The sequence below is a fragment of the Muscardinus avellanarius genome (genome assembly GCF_963383645.1).
Source record: "Muscardinus avellanarius genome assembly, chromosome: 3".
Lineage (NCBI taxonomy): Eukaryota > Metazoa > Chordata > Mammalia > Rodentia > Gliridae > Muscardinus > Muscardinus avellanarius.
Window position 1 is genome coordinate 141,907,862 of NC_137788.1, and position 14,807 is coordinate 141,922,668.

The 14,807-nt window shown below is 44.6% G+C and overlaps 1 protein-coding gene across 1 annotated transcript; it reads right to left on the reverse strand.

The window, feature by feature from the left end:
- Positions 1–1,390: 1,390 nt before the first annotated feature.
- FBXO22 (F-box protein 22) lies at positions 1,391–13,860 on the reverse strand (the record flags this gene model as incomplete). The annotated part of the gene is made up of 7 exons (XM_080691019.1): positions 1,391–1,808; positions 3,479–3,644; positions 6,803–6,967; positions 10,345–10,440; positions 11,588–11,675; positions 13,475–13,613; positions 13,730–13,860. 7 exons carry the CDS (start codon positions 13,858–13,860, stop codon positions 1,391–1,393), a joined length of 1,203 nt encoding a protein of 400 aa, XP_080547145.1.
- Between the last annotated feature and the right edge of the window lie 947 nt (positions 13,861–14,807).

Sequence of the window (14,807 nt, forward strand, 5' to 3'; positions counted from 1 at the left end):
TTATTATATATATCAAGGGAAAAATCTGTAGAGATAAAAGTTGGGAGAAAAGTGATAAAAAGAGGATTAATGTCAACACATTTAATCTCACTTGCATTCCAAGTCTTTACTGTCCTGTTAGAACAAACCCGACCATTACAAAGTGTGTCACACATGAGTCATCTCATGATTTAAGGATATCTTCCAACACAGACCCGAAAAGAAAAAAGTTGCTTAAGCAAGCTCATGTTATTCCAGACTTGAGGCAGTCCAGGTCCATTACTGGGGCTTCAACAAAGTACAAGGGCCCAGGATGCTTGTGTGGTTTTCCTCTCAATGGTGTCGCCTCCTCTGCAATGTCCAGGATAGTTCACGACCAAGTTCACATTCCAAGAAACAGGACGGAGAAAGGGGCCAAAACAATGGTCGTTCCACTTTTAAAGACACATCCGCTCCCCTCACATCCCAAGGCCAGGACACTGTCACACCTGCAGGGGACACTGAAGAACAGTCTTTGTTCTGGGAAAGTATGTCTACCCGAAAACCAAAATTCTATCATCGTGTGAAAAGGTAAAACTGGATATTAAGGGAAATTTGGTACTCCTTGCACCTCTTGTTTAATTAGAAATTCAAACTTTAAAATGATTTTACTGGAAATATGACACAATTAACTAGATGACAAATACTAATTACTCCAGGTTCTCACTTATAAAAAATTAGTTTACATCCTTTGTTCACTCACCAAAAGTAATGAAATACAAAATATTATCTGAATGTTTCCAAGGTATGTTTTATTGATATAAAACCAAAATAAGGTGAGAATTTTCTGGTCTTCTGTTGGCTATATAGAGCTACATGGAAAAAAGAAGACAGTTTCCCTGCAAAACAGAGCACCGGTCCTGGCAGTTACCTGACTGAGCAACCTGACGGCACCAGAGCAGAACAGTTTTTCCATTTTTAGCAAATAAGAAGTAATGATAGTTACTGGCAGAGCTGAAAAGCAGAGAAAGACTTCTCAAGCCATCTATGTATTTTTCTCCTCTATTAAAGGAGAAAAAAAGTCTTCATGATTCTGCTAAAAGATTATCTACCAATAAAAAGCAGACATGGAATGCCTTAGATCTCCATTTTCCTGGTTGGTTTGCACAGCAGTCACAACTGGTAACCATGGCCACAACCAGTTTGCTTGTAACTGATAAAGCTTTTAACTCTAGTCTGTGTTTTTTATAAAGCTGTCCATCTATTATGTTAAAAACTACCCCCAATGTGAACTTAGACCATCAATCAAAGCTATAAAAGAAATATAGCTCAAGTTATTTTTGTTTGAAATACACATATCTCAAGCTTCCATTTTCTGGGAAGGGCAGAACCCCAAAGATACACACTGTGAAAGCCACTTTTAAAGATGGCTTTATTTAGATGAGCCCAGATGGATGAGTGCCATTATTGTTGTATAGCTGTGAAACAGACCATCATCCTTTATCTCATTACATTTCCTCAATATAAAGTTCCCAGTGACTATCCGGTCACATCCGATTTCTCCATTTCCAAAGAAACCAAACAAGGGAACACTTGGGAAAAACTTCCTGAATGCATCTGCCTCGACATTGCCCTTGGCTCTGTAATACTGAAAGCCCCTGCCAACGCACGCGAACATGAAGCCGACAGTGTTCTGTTCTGGAATGTTGGCCGCCTTGAGGCGCTGCATGGCGGCCTCGGCCGTCTTCTCGTCGTTGACGTCCTCACTGAGGAGCACGGTGGCGCTCTGGATTTGGTGCCCACTGAACGACAGTCCAACCACACCTGTGGCATCAATGTCCAGAGGGTTCCTGAAAAATAGGAAGTCACAATATGTCATGAAACAAAATTTAAAACTTAAAACCCCTCCTGATTCACTGGAGTTGCTCTGCAGCCACCGTTAGTCTAAGAATCCCCCAACCTGGTAAGAAGAGAACCGCAGGGTTAAAAATTAAACTGATAAAATTAACACATTCAAAGAATACAAGGCAGATCAAAGAATACATGCAACTGTCCTTTTTAGTCACAAAGAGCCCACTCACGTTCACAAGGATTCATGGAGTCCTCCCTGGGCATTAGTAGGTAATGAAGTATTTTTACCTATCTGACTTTCTTAAAAGGTACCTTCTAGTTTTGTTCATATACACAAGAGTATCTACGTAATGAAGCTTCTCGGTTTGATTTACACGGTGAATGTATTCTCCCTACTGAGGTGTCAAATTCTTTTGATGTTAAAGAGATGCACTAAACATAGACACACGGAGGATAATGTTAAAAGCCTATTAAATACAAGTTTTAGCTTTATGCTATTTGGTCTATAAAGAAATATGATTGCACTGATTTTTGTTTTATTGCTTTGAGCCTAGAATTTGGCTTAATCTTTTGGTAAACAATTCATTTTTTAATTTCCCTGGTATTTCTAATGAAGTATTTTATCCTTATGAAAAAAACGTATCAACATAAGTTAAATAAAAGTATAGTCAGGCCGGGTGTGGTGGCGCACACTTATAATCCCAGCATTCAGGAGGACGAGACAGGATCGCAGATTTGTGGCCAGCCTCAGTTACTTAGTGAGACCCCCTTTCAAAATAAAGAATAAAAAATCGGGCTGGGGGGTGTAGCTTGGAGGTAGAATGCCCCTGGGTTCCATCCCCAGCACCACAAAAATATTAAGAATAATACCTTACATTTCTATCATCTTTATCAACATCTGAATCTACAAAATGGTCTAGACTCACTGAGTTAGCAAGAAACTAAGACTCAAAAAGATTAGGACAGTAAGACCCTGTTTTAAACTAAAACAGGCCTAGGGTGCAGCAGAGGCGTTCAGTCTAGTCCCAAAGCCGCCCCCCCGACTGGCCTGCGCTGCGAGCAGCGTGTGCTTAGGAGACCCCAGATCCCAACTGTTTTCACACAACTTGTAACTTGCCGGCTGTTTGCTAGGACTTATGCTCACTGACGACCTGGCTCATCAAGTATAGCTTCATATGCAAACAGAATCCAGCATTAACCTGGATTCCTTCAAAACAACTTGCATAATTAATAACTCCACGTGAAAATTGTTCACAAGTTATTTCACCTCACCCTCTTGCTCTCCTTCCCCTTGACAGCTCACTTGGGCTCTAACTGAAACCACTCCGAACTTGAATAAAAACTGTCTTTGTTTTTATTTTAACCTTATTTATGATTTCTTGGTTTGCAGAAATTGCACACTGAGGTCACATGAAGTACCAGAGCAGTCAAAAGGAAAGAAATGTTAAAAAGCAGTTTTAAGAAGAATATGAATCCAACTAAGAAATAGTTTCTAATTCTTCACCTGTAAGCAAAAACATGTTGAGTAAACCTCTGAACTTCCATATACTACAAAACAAGATGAACTGGCATATTAGCAATTCTTTTTTTGTTGTTGTTTTTAAGCCCACTGTAAGGATACCTGAAACCATTTCCCTGCGCACAGAAGTCAAAAGCATAGCGGACGTACTTTTCAGAAGTCAGTGTTGACAGGTTGTCCACCTGCCCTCCTGCCAGGATGATATTCATATCGCTGAAAGAGCTGACTACCCGTTGCAGATAATTACTGGCTCCGACCTTACAGCAATTATAGCCAAAGACAAGGACCACGCGAAGTTCAGGGTTATCTAGAAGACCTGCAGAGAGAGGGAAAGCAGCAATTACTAGAATTAATTTATGCATCTGCACACCCAGCCAAGTACAACTTAGCACTAATATCAAGTTTTCCATTTTTTAAAAAAGACTTTTAAAAACTATTCAAAGAAATCTTATTGGCAATTAGTTCTTTCCATCAAAACTCTAAATGGCTATTTGAAAAATAGTACAATCAAGGCCACACGGGGAAGCAGCTGTGCCCACGCAGTGCTTAGTGGCCCCGCTGGAAGCTGGCTCCACAGTGGTCACCACCTGGAATGGAAAGAACGTTGGTTTGCACAGAACAGCTGGGTCAGCAGCTGTGGGAACTGAAAGATGCAAAGAAAATGTACAGAAAAGGCACTGTCTGGAGAGGAGAACACAGAGCCCACAGATCCACACCCAAGCCCTGCAATCTATGAATGTGAGTTTATTTGGAAAAAGTTTCTTTGCAGATGCCATTACGGATCTTGAGATGTGCTCGTCTGACTCCCTGATGGGCCCTGAGCCCAATGACAAGTGTCCTTAAGAGACAGAAAAGGGAGGCGGCCATGGAACCACAGCGGAGGACACTGGAGTGATGCAGCCACAGAAGCAGGCGGGATGGAGATCGGGCTCCCCTCGTGCCTCTAGGAGTGCCGCCCGACCGATACCTTGACTTGGACTTAAGCCAGCACATTGCTGTACTCGTTAGGGCAGCCTCAGGAAGCTGCTAAGCATGCCACAGAAATACAAGCTCTGTCCAGCTCTCCTGGGGCAGGAGGTAGAAGGGCAAGAGACTGGCCAGCGGAAGCTCAAATCAGAACAGGAACATGTCTGACCGGAGGCATATGCACCAACAACAGCTGCCATGAGCAGGGCAGACCCCAGGGGACCAGCTGTGCCTGGGCTCCCGGAGACACAAGACTTCACTCAAGACTGGCACCTGCTTTATTTACAGAGATCATCAATTTGAAATTCAATAGCATTATCAAAAAGGCATGGCTTCTGGGACAAGAAGAAAAACCAACACCCAATCACACTTGTGTTTCTCTTTGTCTTGGCCACATGACTTCCATCTTGATACACCAGTTGAGCCAAGAATAAGGCTCAACAACATGCAGGGGTGTATATGAGAATGACAAATTATTAACACCAAGTAATGATTTATTCAGGGAAATTGCCTCTGGGCCATTTCTAGTTTTCTACACAATAAATCACTGGTTTGGACAGTAAAAAGGCCCTACTTTATTTATTTTAAAACAGGGTCTAAGTTGCTGAGGCTGGCCTTGAACCTGTGACCCTCCTTCTCAGCCTCCCAAGTACTAGGATTACAGATGTATGCCACCAGTCACTGCTCTATATATTTTACATTTTAGAACAGATTTTCAAAAATTGGAAGAGGCCTAGCTGGGCATGGTGGCGCACACTTGTAACCCCCACGTTTGGGAGGCAGAGACAGGAGGATCACGCAGGTTCAAAGCCAGCGTCACTGGCTTAAGAGACCCTGTTTCCAAATAAAATATAAAATAGGTCTGGGAGTGTAGCCCAGAAGTAGAAGGGTTCCATAAAAAAAGAGAAAAAAAGGAAGAGGCCTGTAGAAACGAGTCTATCTAGTCTTTTACAAACAAGATTGCCAACCCCAGAGAAGTTACCAGCCAGTTCAATGTTGTGGCGGTTCAAAAGAAAACTTAGGGAATTCCCCAGGAACCTCCTCCACTGTATGCACAAGGGAGGGATGGGGTAGTGACACACACCAGCGCCAGCCTGGGGCAGTCAGCGCACTCCGCTGAGCTTCCCTCACGCCCACCCGTCCTCACACATCAAAGCTACTCAGTCCCTTTGCTTCAGCCATCATTAATTACCTGACAGTCCCCAAATTTGCATCTTTGGTCCAGACCACCCTCCAGAGCTCCAGACCTAGACGGTGAACTAAGTATTGTCTTCATTTCACATTCACCACGTCCAAACTGTGACTTTTGACAATCTGGTTCCGCCTAACTGTGCGTCTAGTGCATTCCTCACCTCAGCAAATGGTCATGTGCACTGTGCCAGCCGGAAACCTGAGCGGCGCGACTGCCGCTTCCCTCAGTGTCCCACCCAGCACCCACCCAGTCTCCACAGGCGTCCACTCACTCCCAAACTCTCCTGAGTCCACCCACGGTGTGTGTCTGTGTGTGGTCCTGGGGACGGCACCCGGGGGCATTCTACTTCTGAGCCCAGCCCCAATTCACTTCTTATTCTGAAACAAGTCTCACTAAGTGGTGGAGGGCCTAAGTTTCTGAGGCTGGCCGTGAACCCACAGTCCTCCTGTCTCAGCCCGCGTTGTGCGCCACCACGCCCAGGGAATCCATCCACTTTTCAACTCTACCTGCCACCACCCAAGCTGCCAATTCTCTCTGCCTTAACCAATAAAATGGATTCCTGTATCTACTTTTTAATTAACAAATAAAAAAGAACATTTATCGTACACGACATGATAGTTTTGTATGCAGCCTACGGCTGAATCAAGCTGATTCTGCCTCTACTCTTGTACTCCTCCACACTGACCCTCCCCCAGGCCGCCCTGATTATGCCTCGCCTGATGATTTTAAAGAGTCAAGTCCCATCAGTTCATCTACAGATGGGGATAAACTAAGTTAAGCTTCCCATCAAAACTCGGACACGAAGCCAACCTTCTACTGCTTCTAATTCTCTAGCTGCGACTTACTCACCTCCCCCAGCCATTCCTGTCCCGTGTCCTAGCGCAGCCCTGACTTGGTGCACTCTGCCTGAATCAATGGTTGCGAGTTCACCAGGCCTGTTCTCTCATCTAATTGGTCCACCTAGAACCAGCCTGTTTTTTCCAAAAACTTTTATAAGGCAAAAATGATAAAGTATTCAAAGGGCAAGATCTTTTAAAATTCATAAACAAGGTTACCACTAACACAGTATTTAAGGAAAATCCTTCATCTTTGGTCCTCTTGCGTTTTAAGACGACGTAATTTTAAGAATAAATCAATTCCACCAAAAATGTTCAGTCTCTGTTAACCTCTGGCCTTGAGTTGACCATATCACCAGTAATAGGTGTAGTTAATCCAGATGCTACTAAGAAGCCTAATATCCACCAACCAGTTGGAACTAAAACACAACAAAGGTAATCAACAAAACAAGCAGTTAATGATAAGTAACAATAACTTACCTACTTCGGTAAGCTGATGTCTTTCTATTGTTGAACTCTTTGGATCCTTAATAAAATGGAAGGGCTGTATTTTTATTCCTTCAATTTGAGGGAATAACAGAGCAAAACCAGATTCTCCGATTTCTATTTCCTGAGGTCGATTGCTACCTGATCCCATTGGAGTCACTAGGAAAAAAATAGTTTTAGTAAATAGCTTCAATACTGGTAACAATGTAAATTAGCCAATCTCACCTAGATAACTGCAGTTTGCCACTGTAATACCACTGCTGGTATAAAAAGGTTCAGCTCTGGCACTCTTAGGGTGTAATCCCCTAACGTCTACAACTACTCTCAAGTAGTTCAGAAAGAAATATTTGTATCAAAAAAGACAAAGCAAATATTGCAAGTTTTTTTCAGTGAATCTAGACAAAAGTAAGAGAGTGGTTGCTGCATCACTCACCTTTTCCACAGGCTTTAAGTTTTCTAAAACAAAAAGTTGGAAGTATAGCAAATATATTCTCACAGCAATTCCAATTTAAAAATTTTTTTCTACAGGACTTGGGAGGCTGAGACAGGAGAATCATAGGTTTGCTGCCAACCTCCTGCAACGTGGCGAGAACTTGCTTCAAAATAAAAAAATAAAATAAGGCTGGGTATAGCGCAGATGCTTCAGAATGCCGCTGGGTTCAATCTCCAGTACAACACACACACCCTAAAAATATCTGATAATTATGTACCCAATTTAAAGCATATATATGCACAACTACTTTTATCACAGAACTTTTAATAGGAAAATGCAAGCGAAAAAACCCTAAATGTCCTATCCTGGTGTTAAGATTAAAAGTTACATTTAATTGTTTAACTGCCAGGTGTGGTGCCACACACTTGTAATATCAGCATTTGGGAGGCTGAGACAGGAGGATTGTGGTTCATGGACAGCCTCAGCCACTTAAGTGTGAGGCCCTCTGCAACTCAGACCCTGTTTCACAATATGGAATAAAAAATAGAGCTGGGGATGTAGCTCCTAGATAGAATGCCCCTGGGTTCCATCCCTAGTTACCCCCCCCCCAATAAAAAAAGAAAAAAAGAAAGAATATAGCCTAGAAAAAGAGATCACATCGACTTTCTTAAGTGGAAGTTTTGTTCAGGCAGATATGGAATTGCCTCAGAAGCGCCCACTGTGGGGAAACCAGACACCGAGGAGCCGGGCTGGGGGCGCATACTTGCGATCCTGGTGCGCGGGAGGCTGGGACAGGAGCATCACAGCTTCACAGCCAGCCACAGCAACTCAGCAAGCCCCTCCACAACCTGGTGGGACCCTGTCTCAAAGAAAAAAATAAAACAGGTCTGGGGATATAGCTCAGACATAGAATGCCCTTGGGTTCAATCCCCAGTACTGCCAAAAAAAAAAAAAGCCCTAACTGAAGAGATCATTAGAACTTAGGGAGTCAGGACGTGTAAAGTCAGTCAGAGTAATGTTAGGGAAAAAAGCTAAAGGAAGGTTCACAACTGGGTCCTGGAAAGTAGGAGTATTGCCCAGGCCTGGCCCTCCCTCTCCTGCTTGTCACCCCCAGCAGAATTTAATTTTGTGTGTGTTGTACTGGTGGTTGAACCTACGAGTACTCTACCTCTGAGAAACACCCCAGCCCTGTTTTAGTTTTTATTTTGAAACAGGGTCTAAGTTGCTACATGCTGGCCTCAAACCTGCAATTCTCCTGTCTCAGCCTCCCAGGTAACAGGATTTTAGTCATGTACCACTGCGCCCGGCTCCCCCAGCAGAATTTTATTTTATTTTTTTTATTTTTTGTTTTTGGTGGTACTGGGGTTCCTGGAAGCCCTTCTACCTCCGGGCTACACTCCCAGACCTATTTTTACATTTTTATTTGCAAACAGGGTCTCCTAAGCCAGCGCGCGCGGCTGGCTTCGAACCTGCGTGATCCTCCTGTCTCTGCCTCCCAAGCGCGGGGATTACAAGCGTGTGCCACCATGCCTGGCTCCCCAGCAGAATTTTAAAAGGGAGAAACTTGGCCATGTTTGGGGAAGCCACTGTGGGTATAGAAGGAAGACCAAGAAAACGATGTACAGAACGAGAGCTATGATTCTATGTAAGCAATTGGTACCAACCAGTAATGGAAAAAATTAAATCAGTCACTAAAGGACAATTCAAAAGTTTGACGAAAACTCTAGTCGCTGCTATCATTTTATTAATCCAGTGAGAAATGAAATGTCTGAGTGGGTAAATATAGTGGTATAGCAGTAGAGAACCGAGATGGTTTTATCTACTATGTGCCTGTCCTTATCCATTTATAAACACTTAAAAGTGGAGTGCTTGCCATGCACACTCAAGGCTCTGGGTCTGATCCCCAGCACCATATGCAAAAACAAAAAATTTTCAATGAAGACTGAAAGTGCCAACTATGGAGTACTAAGTACTACTGAGTTGGAATGAAAAAAATAATAATAGCTACAATTTAGCCAGTTGGGTGGTACATACTCATAATCCCAGTACTTGGGAGGCTGAGGCAGGAGGATCACAGGTTCCAGGATAGCCTCAGCAATGTAACCAGACTCAACAACCTAGTGAAGCCCTGTTTCAAAACAAAAAATAAAACGCTGAGGGTACAGCTTGGATGCAGAACACACCTAGTTCGACCCCCAGTACCTTTAAAAAGAAAAAAAAAAAAAAAAAAAAACCTCAAAACTAAGATTTGGTTACTGTGGTGGGCATGGTGGCACACGCTTGTAATCCCCTCGGCTTGGGAGGAGAACAGGAGGATCACGCAGGTTCAAAGCCAGCCTTGCTGGCTTAAGAGACCCTGTTTCCAAATAAAAATATAAAATAGGTCTGGGAGTGTAGTCCGGAGGTAGAAGGGTTCCATCCCCAGTACCACCACCAAAAAAAAAAAAAAAAAAAAAAAAGATTTGGTTACTGTGCATCTCTATTCTAAATAGACTACACCTATTCATTTAATTCCTGCGACCCTCTATTTCTTCCTATTTCATTGGTGGGGAAACTGAAGCCCTATAGAAGTCAGGTAAGTTGCCCCGTCTCACAGACACAGCACACACCTGGGATCCAGCCAGGCATCTTAACTACTGTCCCATAATCACCCCAACAGAATCTGCAATCTTCAGAAAAGAGTAAGAAATAATAAAAACAGCAAAAGTTCACAGGCAGCAATCAAACACAGGAAAGGGCACAAGCTCAAGCAGTGGTGGCAAGCAGAGACAGGACTTCTAGCCTCGCGATCCGCAAGCCACCCTTCCCGCCGGCAGGATTGGGAGAGCTGCTAGCACTGAAAATGCTCACAAGCACTTCGTAATTTGAAGAAAGCCAGAACGAAATCGTCTCCCTCTTATGAACAGCTACTAGAAAGCGCTAAATTACTTTTGGTTTATATAGGTAGCTCTGAGGTTCGAACACCATGGCAAATATGACTGGCTTTGTTGTATTCTGAATGACCAGAAATATTGATGTGCTTTTCAGCTACAACTAAATCAACAATCATAGGAGCCCACATTAAAGCAGAGAGGAAAACCATCAAGCTGCTGGCTTCTCTCACCTACGATTCCTGGGGTCGCGATCCCGAGGACCTGGCACTGCCTCGGGAATAGCTTCTCAAGGGCCAACGCTGTTTCCATACTAGTTCTCTTCCTTGCTGCAATAATACAGGAGCAAAATTATTAAACAGCATCCATTAAGGCTAAATCTAACAATGTTAAAAAAAAGCAACTGCATGCTTTATAAGAAAGCATAAAAACTAAACACTGACTAAAACAATGATTTCTCCACTGTGACTCCTGCTTTACATTTTAACTCTAAGCCCCATCTCCAGTGTTACTAGTCTGCCCTGTGTTTGCACACTGGCTTTGCCCCAGTGATGTCAAATTCAGCAGCTTTTTAAAATTTATGGCTGGCTATTCACTGTACCTGTCTGTTCATCTGATGTTACACTACGTGACTGCACAATCAGATTAGACGGTGACAACCCACGAAGTCACTGCTGGGCTCACCTTGGATACTCAGTCTGCTCAGCGAGCCAAGAATGCACAGCATCTGTACATCACTGGTAGACAGAACCCATAAGCCAACACAAGGCTTGAAGGCCAAAGTAACGCATCCTGTGTTAAAAATAAAAGGGGCCAGGCATGGAGGTGCACACCTATGATCCCAGTACTTGGGAGGCTAAGACAGGAGGACGGCAGGTTCAAAGCCAGCCTCAGCAACGCAGCGAGACTGAGGAATAAAAAATAAAAAGGGCTGGGGGTATAGCTTGGAGGTAGAACGCGCCCAGGTTCAATCCTAAGTAAATAATAATAATAATAATAATAATAATAATAATAATAATAATAAGTGACTGGAATATCGAAATATTGCAAAATGAGAAAAACATCTTTCTAAAATGGTTATTTCAACTGTACTGCAAGTGTTATCAATCTAAAGCAAAAGGGCTCCTCAAGCCACACTTGTAATATCAGTACCTGAGGCCAAGAAAAGAGGATCACAGTTTGGAGGACAGCCTCCAGCAACTTAGTATGGCCCTCTGAAACCTAGTGAGATCCTGTTTCAAAATAAATTAGGGCGCCGGGGGTGTAGCTTGGAGGTAGAATGCCGCCAGTTCCGTCCCCAGTACTACATACACACACAAAAGGGTTCCTCAAGGTTTCACATCACATATATTTATGCATACAGGAAGCATCCAAGACCCTCAGGAAATCAGCAATTCTCAGGCCTACTACAAACTATAACTCCAAAAAGAATGCACAAAAGGAAATGGGGGGAGGGACGCCAACTATTATATTTACCTCTCTTATGGCCGCGACATTCTTCCAGACTAATGAAAGTTTCTGAATCAGCCATATAGAGAACGGTCCGTGGTAAGATTCGAACATTCTACAAAGAAAAAAAAAGAAGTCAGATTGGACCCCATGAATCTGTGAGAGCTTCTACGATCCCCTAACGTCTCCCTGTCTTAACTACTGCTGCCCTGCCTTCCTCTGGGTCAGTGGCGGCATGCTCGGGTATCCACTTCTCTTTTGTGCCTTGTAGGTCCAGCTCATTTACCCAGAGCTCATTATTTCTTTGAGTGAAACTCATCCCAGCCCTCAAAAAAGTTCGTTATCCCCTAAGCAATACAGTATAATTTACATAGCATTCACATTACATTATGTATTATAAGTAATCTAGGGATTATTTACCTTTAAAGCATATAGTAATATGCATAGGTTATATGCAAATAATATGCCCTTTATTATTTAAAGGACATGAACATCCCATGGCTTCCTGTATCCGGAAGGGAGGGGGTCCTAGAACCATCACCCAGTAGGTATCAAGGGACGACTATAATTACACATACATATTCCTTTGCTTTGTCTATGGGCTGAGCGTTAAGCAGCAAACTCCTCGAAGAGCTAGGAGTACACTTAAAATCCAAATCTTGGCTTCTAAATTCCATTCTCCACTGAAAGGAACAAGGCTTCTTGAAGAAATAATTCCAGGAATGAAACAGGCAAAACACATGACGAGCTTAAACTAATACTATGCCAGAAAGCGAGGAAGTGCTCAAAGAGAACAGGGTCATCTCTAAAGGACAGTGAAGACAGCCTGAAGGGCTCTCACTAGCCTAACGGGACAATCTGAAAACCAATATAAACACTGAGAGTAAGGGATGTATCCTCGAATAAGAGACCAAGAGCATACACAAATATAAATAAGTGAATAAACTGGGAGAGGTCTCAAACAGTTTCAAAGTATCTCTCGCTAGAGCACATATTATAGGAGACTAATATTACAGTAAAGACACCTGCCAAGTAATACAAGGGAGTCTGACCAGTTACGGGACAAATGAAAAACTTTCACTACCTGAAGAGAGGCCGGAGAAGAGCGCGGCATCACGTCTGGGCTGTTTCCGCCAAGGATACCTAATCTGAATCTAATAAAACTCGGCCTTTCCCCAAGTGTCAAGGTTGGAAAAGACGAGAAAAACTTGAGAAAATGTTCTAGATCAAAGAAACGTCACGTTTATTTAACGTAACTGATTGGTAAAAGGATTCTGAACTGAATCCTATTACAGGGAACATTCTTGTATATCTGAAAGGAATTTGAGGGTGAGATGGCAAAAAATATTATCAGTGATAATTTCCTCATTCTGAACGTTACACTGTGATCACGGAGAATGTCCTTGCGTATACATTATACATGCCAAAATAAAAAGAATCACGGAGCATCGGTAGCAATTTACTCTCCAAGGTCTCCCTCCCACACCCCGTAACAGAGGGCACCTCTCCACGTACCGGTCCTCCTTTTAAAAAGGGGCCCAGATAGGCCAAAAAGCACAGGACAGGGCTGAAATATCTGGATATAAGCTTTGGTTCTTGGTTATCTCGTGTGTGACTCCGAGCTTTGGTAAAACCCAATTAAGTTTCCCGCAAACCTGAGCCAACACTTAGTTCTCAGGAATGAAAAGCACCGGCCAAGGATTATTGCAGAGTTAACACCTGATGACCAGTCAAATAAACGGGCCTATCCTTACAACAGTCACCAGAGCGTTCATTACAAGCCCTTTTAACTCACGAGAAAATATTCCCGAAGCCAACAGGGACAGGACATATACAATGCCGGGGTTTAAAGGCCTTGGTTCTCAGGGCCTGCCCCGGCAACCCTGGCGCCGACTGCACGCACCCTCCACTTGCCTCGAGCTCCTCCGCTACCACGCGGACCAGGCAGTGCCCTTCCCGGTGTCCGGCCTCCGCCAGGCCCGCGGAGATCCAGGCGACGCCCCGATGGGCCCGCAGCACTCGGCGCGCGCACTCCCTCCACAGGCGGCACACGCTGGGGCGCAGAGGCACAAAGGTTGCGAGGGCCGCCCCACCCCCAGGCGGGCGCTCGCCGAGGAGCCCCGGGCCCGCGCCCGCCAGCCCACGGCCGCCCGAGCGCGCCCTGCTCACCCGGCCACCCGCAGCAGCGCCTTGGCGGGCAGGAAGGTGAGCACTCGCTCCACCACCTCCGCGAGGTTACTCAACACGTAGGTGCTCCGGGGGTCTGCGCAGGAGGAGCCGCCGCCGCCCCCCGGCTCCATGCCTGCCCAGCCCGCCGGAGTCACACTACGGCGGCTCGAAGGGACCCGGCGGTCCGGCCCGCCCCGCACTGAGCCTGCGCGCGCCGAGCCTGCGCGCGCCACTTCCGGCCTGGAGGGATCCGGGGCGGGGCCCCGGGAGGGAGGCTCCGCCCTTACCTGCTCTGGGAGCTTGGCGGCCTTGCGCCTCCGTATGCTCCTCCGAGCTTCCTCTGGCAGTCAAAACAGCGGCTCTTCTGCTGGAGATCTTCACTGTTCTTCAGCCGCTGCGTTTTCCCAGTCCACCTATTTGTCTAACTCATGAGTTTTTTGAGGGCAAGATCAGGGTTGTGGTTTTTACAAAGTCCCGGAACCTGTTGAACAGCATGGGCCTAGTTTTTGAGTGGACAAGACCCACTATTTAAAAATTGTGTGAAGCACACCTTTATTTATTTTTTTGAAGCACACCTTTATTGAACACCTTGTTTGTAGTTTTTTTAAATTCTACATGTGTAAGCCGGTACAAATAGCACCTGCCACTCTGAGACTGATGAAGGTATCTGCCGTGAAAGCTGGTCCCTAACCATGCACAGGTTCCCTCCAGTGGCATCATATTTACCTGGGAACGATTAAGGTTAGACTGTTGCCCTGTTGAGCAAACTTTCCAGTGGTTCAGATGCATGCTGTAGATGAAAACCACTAACTCAAGAAATGGGAGCACAGCAAACGCGGCAGCCTGCCCTCCTAACGTCCATTCCTCCAGCCACTTCTGGGCTAAGGGATCGCTGAGTTGATCCCCAGCTCTTGGGAGTAAACTTGATTGATCTGAATAGTGGTTCCCATTTGGGCCTCAGGACATTTTAAATTTGTAAATATTGACACCAAAGACCTTATGTGTGTTATAACAATATTTGCCATATTAAAACACTTTGCCAGGCGTGGTGGCACATGCTTGTAATCCTAGTACTTGG